The sequence below is a fragment of the Rana temporaria genome, chromosome 1 (genome assembly GCF_905171775.1).
Source record: "Rana temporaria chromosome 1, aRanTem1.1, whole genome shotgun sequence".
Lineage (NCBI taxonomy): Eukaryota > Metazoa > Chordata > Amphibia > Anura > Ranidae > Rana > Rana temporaria.
In genome coordinates this window covers 309,727,733-309,753,004 of record NC_053489.1, presented here as the reverse complement: position 1 = coordinate 309,753,004, position 25,272 = coordinate 309,727,733, and the positions used below count along the sequence as shown (strand labels likewise).

The 25,272-nt window shown below is 41.7% G+C and overlaps 1 protein-coding gene across 3 annotated transcripts in view; it reads right to left on the bottom strand.

Moving 5' to 3' along the window:
• Positions 1-2,965: 2,965 nt before the first annotated feature.
• The window catches only part of MOB3B (MOB kinase activator 3B), a 107,880-nt gene continuing 85,573 nt past the window's right edge, over positions 2,966-25,272 (bottom strand). For all 3 annotated transcript variants that reach the window (XM_040358594.1, XM_040358601.1, XM_040358607.1), the window contains exon 4: positions 2,966-3,545. In XM_040358594.1, coding sequence (XP_040214528.1) covers positions 3,516-3,545 — 30 coding nt within the window. In that variant the 3' untranslated portion in view covers positions 2,966-3,515. The remainder of the gene's footprint in view (positions 3,546-25,272) is intronic.

Below are 25,272 nucleotides of genomic sequence, written 5' to 3'. Positions count from 1 at the left end.
ATCAGCCTCCTATAATATCATACACAGTACATGGAAGAGGGAAAGGCCAGCTAGGGCTTTATTGCTTTTGTGGGTGTTGTCAGTCTCTGTGTGAATGCACTTACAGGAGAGGAAGGCAAAAGGAATGACATCAGTGTGTTGCTGCTCTTTTACTGTCCAATCACAGACTCGAGTGTAGTTTACAGGGAGACCCAAGAACTGACTGTACTTTCTGGTGACATGAAAGATTAGGCAGGTCACATATCTATTTCTATTGCTTTCTGTGGTCGGTTTTCCTGGAATTCAGCTTTAATTGGTTGTTTTTTTCCTTTTATCTCGATACCGGTTTCTCTGTGTTATGTTTCTTTAAAAATTTGCCATATCTAGGTTAATGCTATTGCACTACACGTTGGTATTCTCCATCTTTTCTGCTTTGCAAATCAAGGTTGCATTCATGCTTGTGCATTTTAAGACAAGTGCATTCTCCATTAAATCCATGGAAACACATAAAAAGACAGGAAGATGCTCGTTCACACCAATGAACACAGATGCTTACACATGCGTTTCCTTTTGATTTCAATGAAAATGCATGCGTGTTGATCTTGGCCCTTACTGATACTACCTACAAGTAGTCTGGCTATACAGAAAGTAAAGACAGAGTAAAATCAACAGTTTCCTAGAGTCGCTGGATGCTCTGTCAGGTTATGAGCAAAGAGATTTGTTTACATAAAAAACTGTGTGTGTAGTCATCTACAAACAAAACCTGAAGTTGCTGTCTCTAGTAAGAGATTTCCAACTGGCACTCAGAATCAATGTAGCGTAGGTCAGAAAATGGAATAAAGCAAATTAGCCCTAATTTATTACTTTGAAATGTTGGAACTGTCTTGCGTTTTAAGACATAAAAGGGGTGTTGTATGATGATTGTATTATCAACGGTCCAATATTTTAACATGCATGGTATTCAGAGGATTTTAAAGCGGATCTCTGCCGGAAAAAAAAATATTAAAAAGGCAGCAGCTACAAATACTGCAACTGCTGACTTTTAATATTAGGGCACTTACCTGTCCTGGAGTCCAGCGATGAAGGCAGCAGAGGACGAGCAATCGCTCGTCACTCTGCTGCCCCCACCGCCATCCTCGGTGAGGGAATCAGGAAGTAAAGCACTTCGGCTTCACTGCCCGATTCCCTACGGAGCATGCGCGAGTCACGCAGCGCCGTCCTGACTGATCCCCATTGTGTTCTGGGAGCCGAGCGTTTCCCAGAACACAGCGGGTGGGGGCGGGAAGTGACGTACTCCCTGCAGAGAGGACTCCTGGAAGTGGGTGCAAATACCTGTCTTTGACAGGTATCTGCACCCCCTCCCCCCTGAAAGGTGTCAAATCTGACACTGGAGGGGGAGGGTTCCGATGAGCGGAAGTTCCACTATAGGGTGGAGCTCCGCTTTAAAATATATATATATATATACATATACACACACACACACACACACACACACACACACACACACACAATATCCTTCTTCAAATCTAAACCAAAACTTGTTTGTGGTTCATGCATTCATTCTCTGTGCAGGAGTGTATATTCTGGAGCTGCTGTATTTAAGTGGCCTAAGATTGCATGAGAAAGACTACTTGCTGGTTTAGTATTTAAAACATCAAAATTCCTAAGTTTTCCAGATGATGGAGCGTTACTTTGGCATGCCAAGTCAAAATTAGACTCACGGATATGGTGAATGAGGCAAGCTCTTTAACATTAAACTACATCATCAGAAGTGTTTTTTTTTTTTACACATTTTAATTACATAAAAAAACAAAAATAAGGGAGAAATGTAATTTATACTGGTTTAGTGTCTTTTTGCCTAATCCAAAGTCTGCTAGAAGGTATTTTTATGCTGATCTGACAACAGCATGCCATTTACTGCTTATTAAGTGATAATAGGATTTTGTGAATATATTCTCATTCTGGCTGGTCAAAGTCATGAGACTGAGCTCTCCTATAACAGAATGCTTTTTGCAGCCTTATGCAGAGATACCACAGGCTGCATTTTATGAAGATAACAAAAAATGTGCAACGTGACGTAAACACTGCAGGATCCACTCTCTCATAAAATTGTATTATAAATAGCCCCCTTAGTCTTCTGAGAAAACGGTGTTAGGGGTAATACAACTGAAACCTGGCTTTGACTACAGTAGAAGACATTATACAATGGCACACCGATAAGTTTTATAACATTCATCTTCCCCACTATGACAAAAAAAATCCTATTCCACAGAAAAAAACAACATCTGGATGTTATGGTGGTAATCCCTCAATTTAGAACAGAAACACACAAATAGAAAAACTTAGAACGAAAGCCAAAACTTTTTTTTTTTTTTTTTTGAATAAATCAAGGGAGGGTTATAACCCCTGTCAAAAAAAAATTGGCATCCGTGTCTCATTGCAGAGAATTTCCCTTCACTTTCTGGTTTATAGCCAAACAGGAAGTGAGGTGAAATCCCTGCAAAGGGAATGCCTTGGGGACCCCCAGGTTACCAAAACTAGTGTCCCCACTGGAAGATTTCCCCTCTATTATTTTTCTGGGGACAACCCAAAATGCGGAGTTTTCCTTTACTTTCTATGGTAATGGTAAATAAAAGAAATAAAAGGATGGTGAATCTCCTAAATGGCGGACACAGACAGCAATAAAAATAGACAGGTGTTCCAATTCCTCTCTACTTCATCCAAAAAAAAACAAAAAACACACTTTACTTAACTTTAGGCACCTCAGGCTATAAAGGCGTTCCTTTAGCTCGCACAAGTAATTCATGATTAGAACATACTGTATACTGAACATACTTCCAGAATTGCATTTGATTGACTATTGCCTTCCAAACAACACAGGGAGAAGGACAATATCTTAGAAAGATTTCAAGGGGATCAGGGTTTCAATGTTTAAAAAAAACAAAAACAAACATTTAGTAAAAAATATGCGACTCTAGAATGAACCTGAGGCACTACAAGAACACAGAGAGCTTTTATTACACTACATCTGTCCATTGTACCGTTAATCACACTATTATTAAACAAACCTCTAAATTCAAATTTAAAACTCTTATCCAGATTTCCAAGATATAAAATTAATCATCACTGGTCCTTAATAAAAATTCTAAAAGCCCTGTAAGTAGTAAAAAGTGTTCTACGTAAAATAGAAAGATGTAATTTGACATTAGTAAAAATCAGTTAATTAAAAATAGTAAAAATTCATCTGTGAAACCCTGAAGTTTGGTCATGCTATGCAGCAACATTTTTGGGCATAATATAATGTAGTTCTTGTCATGGGTCATCCATGGAGAGAATGTGAAATGGTCCCATGACACCCATCCACAGAGTCGTCTTAGCAGCATTGGTGGAGTTCAGAAACTGGGAGAGATCCAGGAATGGAAGAAGCCGTATGCTTTTCAGTCCACGTTGACAGTTACATTTAGGTCATCCACAGATTAATCATATGTTATAATGAAGAAGCTGACAGTTCCTCTGACATCAGGCGACATCGACCTTCACTGGCACATCCGCACTGTCATTTCTTTCTGTAATGTAATAGGGGAAAAAAAAAAACAGAGGTTCAGGTGAAGTTTTTTACATGTTGCAAGAAAGTATATCCACAGCCAAACAGCTGATGGAGTGAAGAACTGTTAGAACCCCTATCAGGTTTTTATTACTATCTGTATCACTGCTTGGGATGAATTGTCCTTTTTCTCCCCCCTGGTGGCCATTGTCTCCTGGACAGAAAGTGATGAAAAAGTCAATGTTTTACAGTTGTCACCAGAGCAGAATGTGAGGAGAAATATTTCAATGGGAATACCTGCTAATATTTATTTTTACTGTTGTGCCTCTAGGGCAGAAAATGAAGAAAAATCTGCCCAATAATACACAGATAGCAGAAATAAAACCCGACAGGCATTTTATTCATTCTATATTCTATCACAAGCTACAATAATGTTTTTGGACATTAGGGAAGATTTACTGTATTCCCTAATAAATATGTCTGTATGAACATGCGCACCTCTGCACTTCTGAAAGTCTCCGTAAGTGCCAGAATTATTATTCAAGTTTCCTCCTTTAGCACCCAAATTTCATCAGCCCCCTTCCTCTACACAACAGGCATATGCAATTAGCGGACCTCCAGCTGTTGCAGAACTACAAGTCCCATGAGGCATAGCAAGACTCTGACAGCCACAAGCATGACACCCAGAGGCATGATGGGACTTGTAGTTTTGCAACAGCTTGGAGGTCCGCTAATTGCAAATCCCTTCTCTACAATGTCCCTATTTTAGGTCAGATGTATTCATTATCCGCCTTTCTTATCTTTTTGCCATTCAGAAAACAAACGTGTTAATAAATTATTTGTGTTTGATGTCAGGTGTTAGAAGGACTAAGGTTTTAATCGCCTTGGAAAATCTCAAAAAAAGCCTATCAGCTATCATAAGAAATCTTCCTAGACATTGGCCGCACGTTACGCATCAATAAAAATATGACTTTAAAATCTATAAGCTATACAACACTTGATATATTTGGTTTGAAAAAACAAATGGAAAATGAAAAGTTTGAATGTTGTTCTGTCTTTACAGTACAATCTGAAAAAAATTCACTAGGTGGCAGCAGAAGAACGGTAAAAAACATCAGCAGAAGCTGTATACCAAACTCTTTGTTAATGTTTTTTTATTATGTTCTAAAATATATTATGCTTTAAGATGTATTTTGGCCATGTATGAATGTTATAGTATTAGGCTGGCATGAAGCCATGTATACAGATAAAACCTGAAAGAATGTTCCAGAACACAGTCTGAGCAGGAAATATTAAAAGCCTTATGTTTTTGAATGACTCAAGCGAAAATATAGTTTTGTCTCAAGTAAAGGGACTAAAGCAGCCCACAGACTTGCATGATCTGTCTATGTAGACACATGGGGGGGGGGGGGGGTGTACCAGAACTGGAGCACTCTGGTGCAGCTGTGCATGGTAGCCATTCAGCTTCTAACTTCAGCTTGTTCAGTAAGCTTTGACAAATAAAACCTGGAAGCTGGAGGTTTCTATGCAGAGCTGCACCAGATTTTGCACTTTCCAGTTTTAGTAAATAACCCCCACGGTGACCACTCGTAGGACAGGTCGTCTACAGAGTGCTTCATACAGTTGAATCAGGCATTTTAAATTGTTGGCTACATTGTTGCATGTTGCTCCTTGTATCTTGTATTTTAAGGACACATTAAACAGCATTCACCATGCACATACTGGCCCCATAAAAGGTGATATGGGGAATTTTGTCATAAGTGACAAGGAGAAGGTAACTGTATTAAATACATTTTTCTACTCCGTTAATATAAATGAAAAAGAGGGGTATAACAAACATGGCAGTAACTTTATATTGAATGTACCCTTGTGCCTGACAGAAACCAGTGTTCAGAACAAGACTAGAAAAACATAATGTGCTAGTTTCACAGATGTGTTGCATATGATTGATTGCTCTGGAAGGAGTGTTTCTGGATGTACACTGCTGAATGTAGGGAACCCAGGATGAGAACTTTAGTTATTAGCAGATCCCATGTATACAGCATGTGTGCTTTTGCTGGAAGTTGAAGTATGCAAGAATGTAACAATGTAAACTCATGTTTACTACAATGTCTATACTGTATTTTTACTAATGTAAACCAATAAAAATCATTAAACTGAAAAACTTAATGTGAATAAAAGGGCATGGGCAAATGACTTACACCCAAGAGTTCTCAAAGAACTTAGCCATGTTATAGCCAGACCATTGTTCCTAGTTTTGTAGGACAGCTTATTTACTGGAATGGTACTAGCAGATTGGCAAAAAGCAAATGTGGTGGCAGTATTCAAATAAGGGCCAAGATATATACCTGGAAACTACAGACCAGTCAGCCCAAGATCAATAGCATTTAAACTATTATAAGTAATCAGGGACAATATCCAAGATTTTTCTGATTAAAATAGTATCATTCGTAACAACCAACAGATTTCTGAAAGACCATTCTTGCCAGACCAACCTGTTACCATTCTATGAGGTGGTGAGCTATAAGTTGGATAGAGGAAGGCCTGTGGGTATAGGGCATCTTGATTTTGCTAAGGTATTTAGTAACAGCACTATCTGCATTTGATACAGTACCAGAACCACGGTGGATCACTTTTTAGAGACCACTGGGAGGCAATAGGTTCACCTTACACTGCCAATTGTAACACTTAAAAGCCTGCACCACCACATTACAACTCTATGCGTTGCACACAATTGCAGGGTGGTTACAGCTCAGCCCCATTCACTTGTATTCAAGGGCATGTGTACAATTCTGTCCAGATGCTGTGCTAGGTTAAAAAGTAACTCCACTTTAGTTGAGGGGAAAAAAAAACAAAAACATTTCTCTCTGGGTGATCTATGTACATTGCAAGGATTTTAACAAACTTTGTTGCAGATTCCTACCTTTTCATATTCTAAAGAAATAACAGTTTGTGTGCAAAGTGAATTTAATGGGAGGGATTGCATATTTATCACTCAGCTGCTGTACTTACAGGGACCGGTCCAATGAGGAAAGTGGCAGGGTGCGCTTCATTGCCCAATTCCTCGGAGTGGTGCAAACCATTATAAGCACATCCTATTTTATGATATTGCACAGGATAGCTTCACCTAGAACTTGCACTGTTCCTGGGTGTTGGGCTGTGCCAGCATTAGATAGGAGGCTCAGCTGTGGAACAGAACAGCCATCCAGAGGTTCATTTTAATTACTAAATTAAGACAGACGCTTTTGAGCACAACATTCAGTAATGGGCAACAACTAGAAAACAAATCTTTATGGAACTGGCATTCAAAATGACAAACTGGCAGACAGCGTTTTAATGGCTCGCAGTATAACCACAGCACTTAGCTAGTGGTATTAAAACATTAATACTCTCATGCATTAGTGTTAACAAATGTTCAGTGCGTAGCGCAGTCCACATCTGAATGTCTGTAATCATGTCGTCCTCTACTCCCACACTTTTCAGAAGCGCCAAATCTCTTCTTGCCAGCCCATCCTGCATGCTGCTTTTTTATTCCTCATTAAATTGACTGATAGAAGCCCAATAGTTCTGCAGTCGGCTGTGCAGTTTTAGAGCTCTCTTTGATCTCCAGTTTCTTCAAGCATGCAGTGAATTATGACTGCAGTGATAAGCACTTAACACAGAACTGAGTGGCTGGGTTGCACAACACATAACTTAAAGCAGCATGCCTCCATTATATTTCTGTTCACTTCTTCAGAAACTGCCTACTTGTCAGAATGAGGGAAATGAGTGTAAGAGAACGTGTCTGGTCATACATGATTAAAAGTCTCTTTTTATACTTGTAATAATGAACCTCATGTATAAAAACTAAAGGGAAGAAATATTGCCAGCATTTCCCATTTCAACCGATTCTATTTCTAGCGAGATTGTATATATATATATATATATATATATATATATATATATATATATATATATATATATATATATATACACACACACACACACACACACACACATACATACATACATATGGGTGTGTGTAATATATATACACACATACATACATACATACACACATATACATACATACACGTACGTACGTACATACGTACGTATATATATATATATACATACACACACTTAAAAACACATATTAAATTGCATCCCTATCAAAAACGGCTGCAGGTTTTTGTTTTTTTTAATGACAGAAGACTATAAACATGAACATGTCTGCACCCCACTGCTTAACAACCAAAGCCACAGGTCGTACTGTTACTACTGGAAACAAAGAAAGTAAGACCGGGTGTAAAACCGAGGCAGACAGAACAGCTGTCTGCCTATATAAACAATTAAAGTGGTAGTAAACACTGTACTACCACTTTTACCTACAGGTAAGCCTATAATAAGGCTTACCTGTAGGTATAAAGAATTTCTCCTAAACCTGTACGGTTTAGGAGATATTCCCCTCGCAATGACCTGCTGACTGCAGCGGCGCATGCGCAGCGGGGATCCTCGGCTAAACGGCCGGCAGCCGCCGGCCAATGCCGGAAAGAAGTCTCCCTCGCGCATGCGCGGGAGTGACGACATCTCCGCTTCAGCCACTCACGGCGCTGAAGCAGCGATGCCCGGAAAGACACGCCGAGGCAAGATGACATCTCCCTCGTCGTGGACCAGGTAAGTTCCCCACACCTCGTTCCAAGGTAAGCATTTCATAATGAGCTAGTATGCGGTGCATACTAACTCATTATGGCTTTTGAGGAATGAACAAAAAAAAAAAAAAAAAAAAAAAACAGCAGCCGGTTTACTACCGCTTTAATAAGGAGATCAAGGGATCGACTCCACCGAGGACAGCCCCATAAAGGGATAGGACTCAATGCCTGCTTTTAACTTCATAAATGGGAGTGCATCTTAGTAAAACTTTACTGTATATAAAATTTGTTGAAAAATCTGCATCTAGAGGCGCCTCTTCTCTCCCCCTCTTGCCTATGTAAACAAGGCAGATAACTGTTCTGTCAGAGGGAAAGATGGAGATCTTGTGTTTCTGCTAAGCAGGAACATGGATCTCTGTCTTCCCCCAGTCAAAGCACCCCCCACATGGCTAGCAAGCACTCCCAGGGAACACATTCAACCCTTTGAGCGTCCCTGATGTTAGCCACTTCCCTGCCAGTGTCATTAGTACAGTGATTTTTTTTTTTTTTTTTTTTTTTTTTAGCACTGATCACTGTATTAGGGGGTCGACCGACATCGTTTTTAAGGGCCGATAGCTGATATCAGGTGCCAATATTCTGTAGATTTAACGTTTTAAAAAATAAAAATGGTATCGCTTTTATTGCTGTCACAAGGAATATAAATATCCCTTGTGATAGCAATAGGCAGTGACAGGTACTCTTTATAGAGGGATCTGGGGTCTATAAGGCCTCAAACCCCTCCTCTGCACTTGAAAGTATTCATAAAGTCAAGATCATCGTTTTAAAATACTTTCTATTTTTTTAAATTGGCGCCTTTAGGATGCCTGTAATGCAGAAGTGATGTCATGACATTGCTTCCCAGTTACTAGATCCCAGACCCTGAACAAAGCTGATCTGGCTTTTTTCAGGTCTTCGGCCAGGCAGCAGAAGTGTCGGCTGGTCGTATGGGCCTCCCGGTGGGGCAGGAGACCCTGGTGGAGTGGCGGAAGGGGGGACGTTCCATCCCGCTGTTTGTAATAACAGCCGAACGGCTGCTGAGCCGCATCGGTTGTTAATACAAGAAAGCGGAGCGACCACTCTAAAGAACGTTACCAGGGTGATGCCTGCATCTGCAGGCATCACCCCGGTACAACCCCTTGAAGCAATATCAGTACGTTTGTGCACGATACCAATGCTTCAAACAAGTGAATATATCGCACCAATAATCGGTCAACCCCTACACTGTATTGGTGTCACTGGTCCCCAAAAAAGCGTCACCAAGTGTCAGATCTGTCTGCCACAATGTCGCAGCCTGGCTATAAAATCGCTGTTCGCTGCCATTACTAGTATAAAAAATGAATTGAAAACACATAAATATATCCCATAGGTTTGCAGACGCTATAACTTTTGCGCAAAATAAATATACGCTTATTGTGATTATTTTAATATTTTTTTTACCAAAAACGCGTAGCAGAATACATGTTGGCCTTAATTGATGAAGAAATTCGATTTTTTTTATAAAAAAATTTAATTATTGGATATGTTTAATAGCAGAAAGTAAAAAAAGTGTTTTTTTTCCCCAAAATTGTTGCTTTTTTTTGTTTATAGCGCAAAAAATTAAAACCTTAATGGTGATCAAATACCACCAAAAGAAAGCTCTATTTGAGAAAACAAAAAAAAGGACATTGATTTTATTTAAGTACAGCATCACACATCGAAAAAAAAAATGGCCTGGTCAGGAAGGGGTAACCCTTCTGGAGCTGAAGAGGTTAAAGTAGAACTATAGGCAAGACTCCCCCCCCCCCCCCCCATTTTGGATAGAGTAAGGGAGGGTTTTAACCTGTTCTATTTTGACATCTGTTAGTAAACAGGACAAATTGGGAATAGTGAATCTCTTTAACCACTGAAGGACCAAGCCTGTTTTTTAGATTTGTTTTTTTGCTAGAAAATTACTTAAAACCCCCAAACATTATATATATTTTTTTCCAACACCCTAGGGAATAAAATAGCGGTCATTGCAATACTTTTTGGCACAACGTATTTGCGCAGCGGTCTTACAAGCGCACTTTTTTTGGATTAAAAAATAAAAGTAAAACGATACCCAACATGTCACGCTTCAAAATTGCGCCCGCTTGTGGAATGGCGTCAAACTTTTACCCTTAAAAATCTCCATAGGCAACGTTTAAAAAATTCTATAGGTTGCATCTTTTGAGTTACAGAGGAGGTCTAAGGCTAGAATTATTGCTCTCGCTCCAACGATCGTGGTGATACCTCACTTGTGTGGTTTGAACACCGTTTTCATATGCGGGTACTACTCACGTATGCATTCGCTTCTGCATGCGAGCTCGTCAGGACGGGGCGCTTTAAAACATTTTTTGGGGGATTTACTTTATTAATTTTTACAAAAAAATGTATCACTTTTATTCCTATTATAAGGAATGTAAACATCCCTTTGTAATATAAAAAAGCATGACAGGTCCTCTTAAATATGAGATCTGGGGTCAAAAAAACCTCAGATCTCATATTTAGACTAAAATGCAAAAAAATAAAATTTGTCATTTGAAAAAATGACAACCAGAAAATATTGCTTTAAGAAGCATTGGCGGAAGTGACGTTTTGACATCACTTCCGCCCTGCTATGCTATGGGGACGGGTGGGGGCCATCTTGCCCTCACTCGTATCCCAGCCGAGCAGGAGAGAGGACCCGATCGCTTCCGCCGCTGCCGACGGCTCCGGTAAGCGGCGGAGGGAACGGGAGAGGGGGGCCCCTCTCCCGCCGCCGATAACGGTGATCTCGCGGCGAATCCGCCAAGGAGACCACCGTTATCGTTGACAGGACCGCTCACTGAAGAGATGATATCTCGGTTGTGGCAGCAGCTGCTGCCGTTACCGAGATATCCATCTTTAAAAAAATGATGTATATATACAGTGAGCGGTCCTTAAAGTGGTTGTAAACCCACTTTTTGTACTTTTACCTACAGGTAAGCAGATAACAAGGCTTACCTGTAGGTAAGGAGAATATCTCCTAAACCTGCACGGTTTAGGAGATATTCCCCTCGCAATGCGCCGCTGCGCATGCGCAGGGGGCATCTACGGCGAAAGGACCGGCAGCCGCCGGACCTTGCCTAGTTTTAAACGCGCGGGAGTGACGTCATCGCCGCTCCAGCCAATCACAGCGCTGGAACGGCGATACCCGGAAGACACGCCGAGGCAAGATGAAATCTCGCTCGGCGTGAACCAGGTAAGTGCTACGCACCTCGTTCCGAGGTAAGTATTTCATAATGAGCTAATATGCGGTGCATATTAGCTTATTATGACTTTTCCCTTACAGGAGGAAAAAAATAAAAAAATTTCATGCGGGTTTACAACCGCTTTAAGTGGTTAACAGGAGCACAGATAGCAGTAAAAACTGACAGATGTTCTAATACCTCTCCTCGCGGTCTAAAACAAAAAATAAGTTTCTACCCTTAGTTATACTTTAAATTAGGGAACTCAAACTGGTGGCCATCCAGCTGTTGCAAAACTAAAAGTTCCATGAGGCATTGCAAGGCTGGCAGTTACAAGCATGACTCTCTCAGGCAGAGGCACAATGCGACTTGTAGATCTGCAACAGCTTGCTGATAGTAAGAATCTTTAATATTTGTAAACAAAATGAAGGTTTACCCATTTAGAATAATAAGCTGTCAGGTTAGTAAAACAGCAATATCAGACCCAATTCAAATCATACAGTTTGTAGTGTACATAGATTTGCAAAACAATGGGATAAAAGAATATTCATGAACTTTGTTTTATCTCATGGTTACTGTGAAATTGTGTGAATGCATCAATGCTACATCGCCAAGCTCCATTCTGTTTCATGCTGAAAAAATATATATATATATATATATAGTTTTTTTTTTTATCTTTGATTTTTATCCACCCTGTGTGTTGTATATAATAACTATATATGTACAACAAGTTCTAATTTATGTTGTCTTTGTACATATAAAAGTCTTGGTATGAGAAACAGATGTAAATTATCCACAATAAGCATAGTGATAACAGACGATAGAAGCAGATTACAATGAACCTACTGAAATGTTTCCGACTCACACAATTATGAGACAATAAACGTTTCATTTTCCTTCCTACATCTCTGTGGGCAACTCTGCTGCATTCCAAGACTCAGTGGGACTTAGATCAACCATAAAATGGGTTTTGTGTAGATGTGTGTGATAACCAAATGAGCACATTCCAAATTAGCTTAAGCTGGATCTCAAAAACACCAGCTAAGAACATCAAGAAAATACAAGAAAATAGGATGGCAATAAAACATAATCAACTGTCATGCTGTTCTTGCCATTTTGATGTTCTGCTCATTTGCCTATACTGTATGTATATGTATAAATCCTGGTGTGCGTTTTAAAATTAACCTTTTCTTTGTAAATACATACTGTATAGTTTATAATAAGCCCCCTCCTCTTCCCTAGCAGGATATGCTTTCCTCTTTCCAGTTCTGCTTTATTTACCCATAAATAACGGATGAAAAAAAAACTGTAAGCTCCGAACTGACTTACTGGAGCTTACACAGGACTATGGCCCCTTTCGCCAACCCATGTGACAGTGCTGAACTAATCATGAGCAGGGGCGTACCTAGAGCATTTGGCTCCCGGGGCGGCTCCTATATCTGGCACCCCCCCTCTCAGGCGGCCGGGGAGTGCACCACACGTCGACGTTAAGTGACGTTAGGATCGTATACTGGCAGGTCAGGGCGGTATATAGTGCCAGGTCAGGGCGGTATATAGTGCCAGGTCAGGGTGGTATATAGAGACTTGCAGCATGTCAGAAGATTCATGGGCTGCTGTGGTCTCTCCTCTTTAACTCCGGGAGGGGGTCAGCCTGAGGAGAAGAGTCTGTAGGAGGAGTGGAGGAAGCAGCCACACCCATCGCTGCCCGCCACCTTTGGCTGCCTCGGGAGATAATGAGCATCCTTGAGGGGCAGCCTAACTTGGTGAGATGACAGAGGCGAGTTACAGACAGCTTCCCCCACTCTGCTGATCTGATCAACCATTTACAAAGCTGCAATGACAGGGAAAGTGCAGGGGCCCCACATGCACCTGGGGTCCCTAAGCAGGACCTGACACCCCCCCCCCCCCCCCCAACGTCTGTCGCCCATGGCGGAGAGCCCCACCCTTGGTACGTCACTGATCAGGAGACACCTAGCACTGTCACATAGGGAGGAAGGTGGTGAGCCATGTGCCTACTTTTGCTGCACAGATTTGCCAGGTAACTCAGTGTGCTCCTGGCGGCCAAAAGTAGTGGCGTGGGAGTGAAGTAAATGTGAGTACATTCTGCAGGGGTAAAAAGGGGGGTGGGGGTTTAATGTGCCCTATTCATTTTAAGGCCTCCGGCACACAGAGGTATTAACGTACTAAAGCACAAACCTGCACATGCATAAAATAATTGTTGCTGTTCTAGTTATCATTGCAGCAATATGCGCACGTATACATGCAACTGTATGTGCGTAAACTACTACAGACATCATTTTGTTTTATTTATTTTTTGGCTATGCGCTCATTACCAATCTTTACACAGCTGTGTGCAATGTTCCATAGACAACATTGCACATGTCCAGATCAGAAAAAAAACAAAAAACGAAAAGAAATTTCAGGATTCCATTTCCATTTCATTCTATTTATTTCATGTAAGTATTTAATGAAAAACTGTAAATCTTGCCTATATACTGTATGCTGTAATTTATTTTATTTTTTAATATGTTCATCTATGCACCTAAAAGTTTAGACTCAGGTTAATAGAAAAGGTGATTGCACTGGTTGCTGAAATTGGTGGTGACTGATGCACTCTTATTTATGATCTCTCCAACATACAGATCATCTAGTCTTATATTGCATATGTGGAGTTAGCCAAGCAGTGTTCAGACAAGTTCCTATAATACATATCCATCCAGGGGGCGTACCTGCAGGGCTGCGACCTGCCACATGCTGCAGGGGGCCCATGTGGCCCCCCCTGTACCCCTGGGGGGAATATGCTGCATATAGGAGGGAAAATGTCTGCGTTAGGGGGAGAAGGAGAAGCGGGCGTTTAGCAGCAGGAAGAAAATCCGCTTCCGTCTGCTACCCCCCTTGTGTTCTCCAGCCCCATGTGCTGTTCCCCCACAGCTCTGCTGGGTCCCCCCCCCCTCCCACCAGCTGCGGCCCTTTCTTTTCTAAATAGTGAAACAGTGATCCCTACCGTACTGTCCATTCATAGTTGAGGCATAGTGGACTGCTTCAGTTTGTAAATGAGTGGGAAGCTCTGTACAGACCTATTCCTGTCCAATCATTCAGCGCAAAGACTGAGGGCTGTGCCCTTAATCTCCTTTCTATCTGTCTCAAAGGTGGAACATCAGAAGTCTGTTTTGACCCCTAATATCTCATGAAAGCCCCCTAATGGGGCTCCAATTTATTTTTTTTATTTTTTTTAAGTATAAAAACCACTGACACCAGTGGCGGAGCTGCCAGGGTCACAACGATCGCACATCAGACCATTATCCCACCAGGCACAGAGGGAAGAGGGGCCCTTCATGGTTTCTTGCACCGGGGCCCTAAAGGCTCTAGTTACGCCACTGTAGCCATAAAAAAAAAATAGATCAACTTTAAAGCTTCATTCTGTGTGTATGCAGCATGCATAGATGGGAATGGGTCCCTTTAACACTAAACTGCAGCTTATAGATGTTAACCAGACACATTGGGTTTCTAATTGCAATGCATTTTCATGCAGTAAAATACATGAAAAAAAAAAACACAAGTGTGACTAGGCTCCAATACTTTTTATGCCAGTTGGACCCTTTGTGGAAGACGTTATCAACCAAAATTCTCTGTGCAGACAAACAAATGTCCAGTCAACCATACTGAGGACTCTACATAATGCTGGCCTTTACAGACAGAAGGGGCAAAAGAAGAAGATGAAAACCATCCAAGGTTTGACAAACAGCATGGGAGCGACCCAATTATGACTAGGAAAAAGGTTTTATAGTCAGATGAGACCAAGAAAGACATTTCGGACCAAAATAAATTTTAGTGCACATGGTATACATTTGACTAGACGTCTTTTTTTTTTTAACAAAAGAATGGATGCCACAAAATAATAAAATCCTATGGAAGACCCTATCTCAGTCCGTTAAACACACTATGGTTGGATAATAATGGCAAACATCAGGTCAAATTAACATCTAAATAGAAGAGGGACAATAAGGTAAATGTCCTACAATGACTCAATCATTAGTGTGACCTCAATCCAGGCTCAGGATTCATGGTGCCATTTGAAAGCTGCACAATTCAACATGAACATCCCCTGCAAGCAAATCTGCCTCAAAGGATTGGCCAAAATCACTCCAGAACAGTGTAAAAATCTGGTAGATGCTTTTACACATGACTGGTTATTCAAAGTGAACAAGATTTGCTTTTCACACGACTGCATTTGTGAATTTCACCATTTTCATCAGTGAAGAGTCTCAACTTCTTTAGTACATCAGCCACCAAAAAAGTAAGAAGAATATATAAAATGGAGAACATGCCCTTAAACATTTTGTTTACTAAATTCACTCAGATTCTAAAAGCCCGGAGACAACTTCAAAACTTTTACACCAGTTTGCCTCTGCTTATTTTTTGCCAGCAGAGCCGTTACTCTCCTCCCTCCAGTGGAGCATTATTTATCCCTATGCCAAGATGTGGTAATATTACGAGTACAACAAATGTAATACAAAATGCTTAACCAGCACATGTGACATAACCACATTCCCAAATAAATTAAGAATCAAAAATATATATTTTTCTTCAGTGCACAAACCGGGAGGTATACCCAATGTACAGTAGTTGCTGGGTGTTGGTTAAAAGCTGGTTTGGCTGTACTTCTCCTGTGGATCACAGGAGTGGAGTTCGTTCTGCACTTCCTGTGACCCATTTTCAGCAAACATCAGGCTAAAACCCACTGTCTGCTGATGTCAGAACTGGTACAGCCTCAGGAAAGATGGCGACCATATGGTCGAGATCCGCCCACATGCCTGGACCGGCACACAAAGATCCACGCTGCTCACAGGTGAGCAGGCTCCAGCGGCATGATCTCCTTACTGCAGGGTGCTCACCCAGTCTAAGCTGAAGCAAAAGCAAAAGAAAAGCCCGGATGGCTGCACACCAAACTGAGATCCAAACGCCTTTATCCACATAAAATCATGAAGAACATGAGGAGCACCACATATACAAGCAAGGGAGAAAAGGCTTGGGCACAATTGTGTGTGTGACCGGCACCTGGCTCAGCCTCTCAGCAAGCCACTAAGAACCTGAGTCGACCGCTCCTGCCCCCTCCACAGCCCAGTGCTCCAATGAGCGAAGAGGGGGCAGAGCAGAGAGCCGCTGACCAACAGTTACCAGCTCTCTGCTCAGGGATCACTGAGAACCGAGTGAACAGCAATGTTTGATTGCTTGGTTCTCAGCCTTAGAGCTGGCAGGGGAGAGGTATAGCATCGGACTGATGCTACATATACCTAGGTAAGTAGAATAATAAAACAATTCCATACTTCTCTTTTAAAGAGAAAGAAAAGCCTAACTATAGGTTTTGTTAAAAATGTTCCCTTCTCCTACCCAACCTGCCTATATATATATATATCTCTATATATCTCTATCTATATCTGTGTACTTACTCATTTTTTATTTGCTCCAGTCCAATCATGTAATCCCACAGTTCTCCTGCATCAGTGAGTGGATGCTGCAGGGGACAATAGTACCAACAATGGGCCATGGGTTCTTATGGGATACGTCATTGCATCCAAAATGCATTGCCATTGTCTAGCGCTCCCTTATACAGAGCTGCAGGATCACGTGGGCAGACCGGAGTGGGTAGGCAAGAACACAGATTTTTTTTTATACAGATTAGGCAAAAGAGGGTGAACCAGCCTAGTGCATTATCCCACGTTTTTTAACATAAAATGTACTCACAAACACATGAATAAAAAATTACTCATCAAGCCAATTGTCCACCGCCCAATAGTCACCGACTTGGCAGGCTCCATGTAACAGGGAGACCTCTCCAGGATCCTAGTTACTGACGCGTTTTAAAGAGCTTTATTCTTCAAAACGTGTTAGGTAACTAGGATCCCAGAGAAGTCCCCAGTTCTATGGAGTCTGCCAAGTCGGTGACTATTGGGCCATGTACAATTAGCTTGATGAACGACGATTATTCATGTGTTTGAGAGTACATTTTATGTTGCTTTTATATTAAAGGTTGTGGGATATGGCACTGGGCTGTTTTCCATAGTGGCTACAGGACATCCCCAGTCCTAGGGGGCAGCAAGGCTTTGAGCTTATTCCCATGATCTAGAGACCACACTAATACTTGAACCAGACTACACACTTATGCACAGGGGATTGGTTTGTGCTTTTGGCCCCGTTCACACCTGAGCGATTTTCTGCTTCAAGTTTGTAGCTCTAAAACGCACAACAAGCCAAATCTCCTTCATTTAAATGGCCCCTGTTTACATATGAGTGTTCTGTCACCTGAAGAAAAATGTCCGAAGCTCAAAAAAAGTACACAAGCTTCTTTTTGGCAGATTACAAGTGTTTTTGGCCCCATAGACTTCAATAGAAGTAACTGACTTGAGCATTTTCAGCTCAAATTGCAGCTCTCCAACCCTAGTGCCTTCTATTGGCTTTATCTTGTAAAAAGCTTAAAAAAAAAAAAAGCCTGAAAAAAAAAAAAAGTAAATCAATATACTCGGGTGAATCGAGCCTCAGGCATAAGGGCCCTTTCACACTAGCGGACCGTATGTCCGCATTTTCATCCGTCCGTTTGCGGATGAAAATGGGACATACATGGGTCCCTATGTGATTACGGGTGTCAGCGGATGAACATCCGCTGACACCCGTAATTTGTCTGCCTTCACAAAGATCCGCATTTGCAGACGGAAGAAATCCTATTTTTCTTTCGTCTGCCGGATCGGAACGGATGAACACGGACATACGGTCCGTGTTCGTCCGATCCCACCAGCTCAGCGGGGATTTTACGGAGGATCCCTGCTGAGCAAAGCGGACACACGCTGTGGCAAACCTAAAAGGGGTGGGAGTGGCTGTCAGCACCAGGTACCACTACTTAAAAGGTGATTTGATGCACCTGGCAGCAAAATGCAGAGTGGGAGCAGTGTGCCAGAACTTGGCACTGAAAGAAGGGGGAATCTCTGCCAATAGTTAAAATACAGTCCTGGCTCAAGTGGTAGACAGAGCTCAGAGTGGGAACATGTGTTTTGGCAAGTAAAGTGCTGAATACCAGTGCTAAGGGGGGGGGGGGGGGATATAGTACAGTCATCCACCAACCAATGCTGGGGGGGTGGGGAGGGGGCATTATTGATACAGCCAGTCGCTGACCATCAATGCTGGGGGAAGGGGAGGTTGAGTTGTTTACTTTACAATTTATTGAAACAGCAGTGGTGGCCGTTCCTACAGTGCGCATGCGCTGATGACGTAAATTGGCAGGATATATAGTAAATATCCCCTAAACGCCGCACATTTATGAGATATTTACAGTACCTATAGGTAAGCCTTATTATAGGCTTGTCTATAGGTACAAACAATTCATGGACGTTTATTTCCTTATTAAGAATGTACCAAAGAATACCAAAATTGTTTAAACAGATATCGAAAGTGCGCATGCGCGGGACCTCCGGGAAGGACGCAATTTAGCTGAGCTCCCGGCACCCCGACCCAACAACGCCACAAACAGCGCAGGCAGCAGGGTCTGAGTACCAGTACCGGACCAGCTGAAGCCCCGAACGGTGATGAACCTGCGGGCACGGGGCCAGCCGCAGAAGGGACAGCATAAGCAGCCCAGAGCCAAAAGAGGAGCGGGGCCTTCTCCTAAGCATTGGCCGCAATCCAACATGGCGCAGCACAGAGGGGAGGCAGGCAGAACAATCTGGAGCCATACAGGGATCCTTTCTCCTTTCAATCTTCATGAGACATGGACTCCATCCGGAGGGGTAGTCACCTTCACATCCCCCATTCCCAGCACTATACACTGAGGGACATGACACAGTTCACTCCCCAGCTTCCTCAATGGACAGGAACATGTGTGATTTGACCGAGGTCCTGTTCAGTCAGCCCAGTCAAGAGATTCCTCCTCCCCAGCTTGCCCACTACTCCCCTGACACCATCCTGCTGGCCCGTTTCTCCACCATGTTGTAGCAGGAGCTCTCTAAGGCCTTCACTTTAATTACCACTGATCTAAAAAAAAAAGACATCCACAGTTTGGGTGAACGATTTGAACTGATCGAAACCAAGGTGGACAGCACAATTAAAAGGGACAAATCAGAATTCTACCATGCTCACAGATCTTCAGGATCGTTTGGAGGAGGCATATACAAAAATTGAGGACCTAGAAAATCGGTCCTGTAGAATTTACACATCCGTGGCCTCCCGGAGACCCCCACTGACCTGGAGGGGGCTATGAAAAAGTTAATGAAAGAACTCCTCCATGACATTTCCGCCCATCATATGGAAATTAAAAGACAAAAGGGGGCAGCCCTGGGACTTTAAATGAGGTGAGAGAGGTTTATCCAATGTTCACAACGAACAACGAGACAAAATCAATTATTTTCAAAGTGTTATGTAACGAAGCGGCAACAACAATGATTGTGAGTTACCCGGCATAATAGCCAATGTACACAGCACAAATGAAAGTAAGTATATAAAGATTTATTACAATTGTTATACATCAATGACCAACAATAAAAATTGAAAGTTGCAGGGCCAGTGGATGCACATATACAATAAACAAATAAAATGTACATACATATAAACAGAAATATGTAGATATAATGCAGACATCAATAATATCCAGCATGTACAGGCAAAAAAACAAGCATCAGTAAAGCCCTACTAGTTTTGCAAGACCCTGCTCGCTTCTTCAGGGGCGGATGCATGAATGTTGTATCTGCAATGCAAGTGATAAAATCAATAGATGTATGTTATTAGATGGGGGGCAGGCGGAATGATTGGCACGAGAGGTCTGAAGAGGGACCTCATACTTACCAATGGGCTATAGTGAGAAATGCCTCCATCCAGACCATGCTGATCCTCCGAATGTTCCCCTGTTGTGGCTTTTGTTTGCTCCGTCTCCTCAGCTCCCGAGCTGGATGCACTACACGGCCGCCATCCTGATATCCAGCGTTTGGCAATTCATTTCAGTGAGGGGCGCCTGCACGACAGGTGTTGTCGAGCCCCCCCCTGGTAGATAGATGGGCGGGTGGATCTCTTGCTGAGGTCCGGAATCCGAGAGTCGCTTGAAGCTGAGGGAAACTATGGGCTGTTGCTTGATATTTTTTTTTCTTTTTTGATGCTCTTATGTTATCCCAATTGGGAACCCTGGATCTCAGGACCCATGGTATTGAATTCCCGAATGCCGTATTGTGCAATGACAAGTTGTGATTAGTTTATTTTTGTATCACTATAACTTTAATAAAAAACATTGAAACAAACAGATATCGAAAGACTGTGTGCTTTGAGAAAAAACAGACAGTGTATATCAGCTGAACTGAGATATACAAGACACACATAATGTTAAAGTAAAGTAAAGTTTAATTTTACAAAAGCCAAAAACCTGGGTATTAGCTAGGGTTGTCCCGATACCGATACTGAGCATTTGCGCGAGTACTTGTACTCGCGCAAATGCTCCCAATGCTTCGCCCGATACTTTTTTTTTTCCAGAGAGAGAGCGGGCAGAGAGGGGGCAGAGAGGGGGCAGAGAGCAGAGTAGTCCTAAAAAAAAAAAGCCAAGACCCCCCCCCCCCGCCGTCTAGTTGATAAGCGCGGGGAACAATACAACTTTCATTTGAATAGCTGTGTGTTCCCCCGCCGCGCCTAGTCATATATAGCCCCTCCCCCGTTGAGCCGCACCATACAGCGTGCGTCTTTCTTGCTTGACTCTGTCTATGCATGGACTGCGCTGCGATTGGCGAAGAGCTGTGTCTATCTAAGCAGACAGGCTTGTTATTGGCTGAGCCTATAGCCAGCTGTAGATTGTTGGGTGAGGCCAGCGTGCTAAGAGAGCTGAGCGGGTGAGTGTGTGTTTACATTGCGGTGTCAGTGCTGGAAGAGGGTGGAGGGGGGGGGGATGAAGCTGTATATACCACAAGTGTAGGAGAATGGGATTAAAGTGACCCTGTTACCAAGATAACACGTCACAATGCAAAGGGGGAGGGGCAGGGCCTATGCACAACATGGACATTGAATTATATTGATTAGTGGAGGCTTCACTGCACCCCAGGTATAGATTTTATTGTATAGCCACATGGCTGCATTTGTGGGGGACATGGCTGCATTTGTGGGGGACATGGCTGCATTTGTGGACACATTTTAAAAAAGTATCGGTATTCGGTACCGACGAGTATCGGTACTTGTACTAGATCCTAAAAAAGTGGTATCGGGACAAACCTAGTATTAGCATTGCAGCTTAAGTTCCGTTTAGGTTTAATAGGACAAAGAATGGAGTAAATATAATGGATTCAAAAGACGTAGTACATGCATATCATGCAAACCTATGTAATGGGAAGCTGAAGGAATTTACCATAAACCAGGGGTCTCCAAACTTTCTAAACAAAAGGAACAGTTTACAGTTCTTCAGGATTTAGGGGGGGCCGACTGTGGCCAGTGGGAGTAGAAAATTACACAGCACCCCTCTGGTTAAGAGGGGAAGGAATAGTGTCACATCATTGGTATAAGAGGAATAGTGCCCCCATCATTGGAGCCAGAGGGAGAAATAGCAGGGCTGTGGAGTTGGTAGATAAATGTTCCGACTCCGACTCCTCAGTTTTATGTACTTCCGACTCCGACTCCTCTGTATTAATATGCGAATGTATTTTATACATTCCTTGAGGGAAAGAAACGCAACCTACCACAGGACTACTGGCTGGGAAGCCAACAGTCTACTGTATTGCACAGTTTAAGCAAAAGACAAACACAATGAAAACAATCAAGTGGCTGGATAGTAGCAGCAGGCATAAACATCAGGAACAGGATTTTTACCAGTTCAAAAATACAAACCACATTATTTGGTTGTTTTAGAACAAAAACAAAGCTTATCTATAATGAACCAAAAACAAAATCTGTAAAACCTAGAAATGGTTTATATTAATCTTGAAATGTAGTTATAGGCTTAGCAAATGCAAATCAATTCAATGTAGAGTTCTAAGGAAGAGAATTGCCTCTGCCAGATCCTCTTTCATAGAAGCTCTTAAGTCAGACTGAGCCTAGGTTCACACTGCTGTGAATTCAAAATCGCTGTAAAATGCGCGATTTTACCGCGATTTCGCGGCTGCGATTTCGCCGCGATTTCGGCCACAATTTAATGTAAATCGTGGCCCGAAATCGCAAAAAGTAGTACAGGAACAGTAGTACATTTTTAGGGCTGAAAATAATCTTTCGACACTGACTTGGGTGGGTGGCATTGCAGTAACTATTCTGGCCACATCACTAACGATCTCTGGATAAACAAGGATGGCTTCTTCAACAGTAAGTTTTGATGAGCGATCATACTTTTCAACTTCTTTTAGTGCTTTATAAAACTCCTGTTGGAATTTTTTTATTTGGACACTTACTGGTTCTCTAACATGTGTTCCCTGTAAAAGCAGAACACAACACTATGGAAAGTATAAGTATTGCAGCTCCTAATTGTGCGTTGCGTGCCATATAGTGAAGCACATGAAAAGCATGCTTCTTCACGGTCACTTAACCTGTTAATTTTGCGGTTACGTGAGGCACTGCATGCATTGGTCTTTATTCTTACAGTAGAGAAGTCATTAATTATAACTTTTTGTGAATTGGGACATTTAAACTTGCTTTTTTTTATTTTTTTATTCCAATCTAAATTTAGTAGGAGTCGGTGCATTGTTTGCCGACTCCAGGTACCCAAAATTTCCCCCGACTCCGACTCCTCGACTCCGACTCCACAGCCCTGAGAAATAGTGCCCCCATCATTGGAGCCAGAGTGAGAAATAGTGCCCCCATCATTGGAGCCAAAGGGAGAAATAGTGCCCCCATCATTGGAGCCAAAGGGAGAAATAGTGCCCTATTGTAAGTGTAAATGGGGAGAATAGTCCCCTATCATTCATGCCAGTGGGTAAAATAGTTTCCTATATATGGTGTCAGAGGAAGAATTTATGCTTCATCATTGGTGTCAATGGGAGGAATAATACCCTTTTGACAGAGGGAGAAATAGTGCCTCTTATCTGTAGGAGCAATAGTGTCCCAAGGGCAGAATAAAGATAAGCGAAGGGCCACATCTGGCCCTCGGGCCGCAGTTTGAAGACCACTGCCATGAACCATAAAAGAACAAGAACTATGAAATCAAAGACATTGTTACTCGAAAAACCAAAAAGGAGTCATGTATGGCATATAATGCTCTTGTAAAACGGTGTATGAAGGAGATACTGAGGGTTAGGATTAAGGAACTTTTCTGCAATATCCTGTGGGAAAGTTAAATTAAAGAATCCCCTTTTTAAAAAAATGTTTAGACGTCTGTAGTAGTAACCTAAAAAGGAACCTTCCTTATTTTGGATGGATAGGACCACATTGGAGAGGTGGAAACCATTTACACAAAAATAAAGAAAAACAGAGAAAAGGAAGGGTGTGTTACTGGCAGGACCACCAGGTGAAAATAAAAGGAAGAACAGCCTAAAAAAAAAAATGCAGCAATAACATCTAAAGACTGGTACTGCTGCAATATACTATTTTCTATACTACTTTTTTTTTTTTTTTATATATTTTATTATTACACACTTGGTGTAGACAGACTGCGTAAACAGAATTCCTCCAGATTTCCAAAGATCTTAGTGCGTGACATAACACTTGTTTTTATTTTCAACTGACACATTTCCACCATAAACAGAAAAAGAAAAAAAAAGGAGCAAAAACGCTAAACTGCACTGTCTACCTGCGGCGCACAACAACAACAACAATCCTCCAGACACACAATCACACATACCCTGCCATACCAAACATATGGCAGTCACAGAAGAGGCAAACAGTGCACAAAGGACATGTGATGTAGCAGTGAAGCATATGTTGTTTATTTCCCCTGGTTTAACAAAGCAAATTACTGACCCTTGTCATAAAAAAAAGCTGCTATTTTGTAAAGCTGCACACAACGGAGTTAGTCGAAAGCCCGTAACATTTAGTGTCCATTATTTCAAACTCAATGACTCTGAAAAGAAAGCAGCTGTGGGGAAAAACCTAGTCCGCCACGCCTGCCCTAGACATGCAGCTGGTTAGCCATTAAAGCTCCAGATGTGAAACATAAACTGTAATTATCTCAATGACTAACCAGCACTTGTACACTAAATAGAGGTTTTGTCCAACTGCCTGCAAGTAGCGGTTAAGCATTGCATGGGTTTTATACTGGTTGAGTTGTCAGATCCTTGCAGTACTAAAAAGGTAAATCATCTGAAGGCAGAGTAACCCATATTCACTGGAGAAAAGAAGACTGTAGAATGGCCAAATAATTACTGTTGCCAGGGTTAGCTGGTACATACAAACAATGACTACTAGATGTAGAGTAAAAAAGCTAAAAGTAAGATAAAATAAATGACAATAGTGTGTAATTATATATATATATATATATATATATATATATATATATATATATATATATATATATATATATATATATATATATATATATATCATTTGTCTTTATGATTATTCAGTCTAATCAGCTGCCAATTAGGCATGTACGATCCTTTGTGGTTTCTGGTCATCTTAAATAAGGTCACATTTTAAAGAGCCTGCCCTGGTCAAATGTATACATGCCATGGCATAACAGATATAGCCATATGTTACCAACTAATTTCATGGACAGTCTCTACTATGTAGTAAATGGCCCCAACATTGCTTTTGGAATAAGCAGTTTTTACTTATAATAGTTATTTATATAGGGTTCTTCTATTTCATGCTTAGGTGTGGAATTTTGTATTATCTATAACACAGTATAACAATTAGGAGCCTGGCATCATTTCTGAGCTAACCAGATATAAATCCTTAAAGACACAGATTATCTTTCACCACCTTCTCTTTCCAAGTC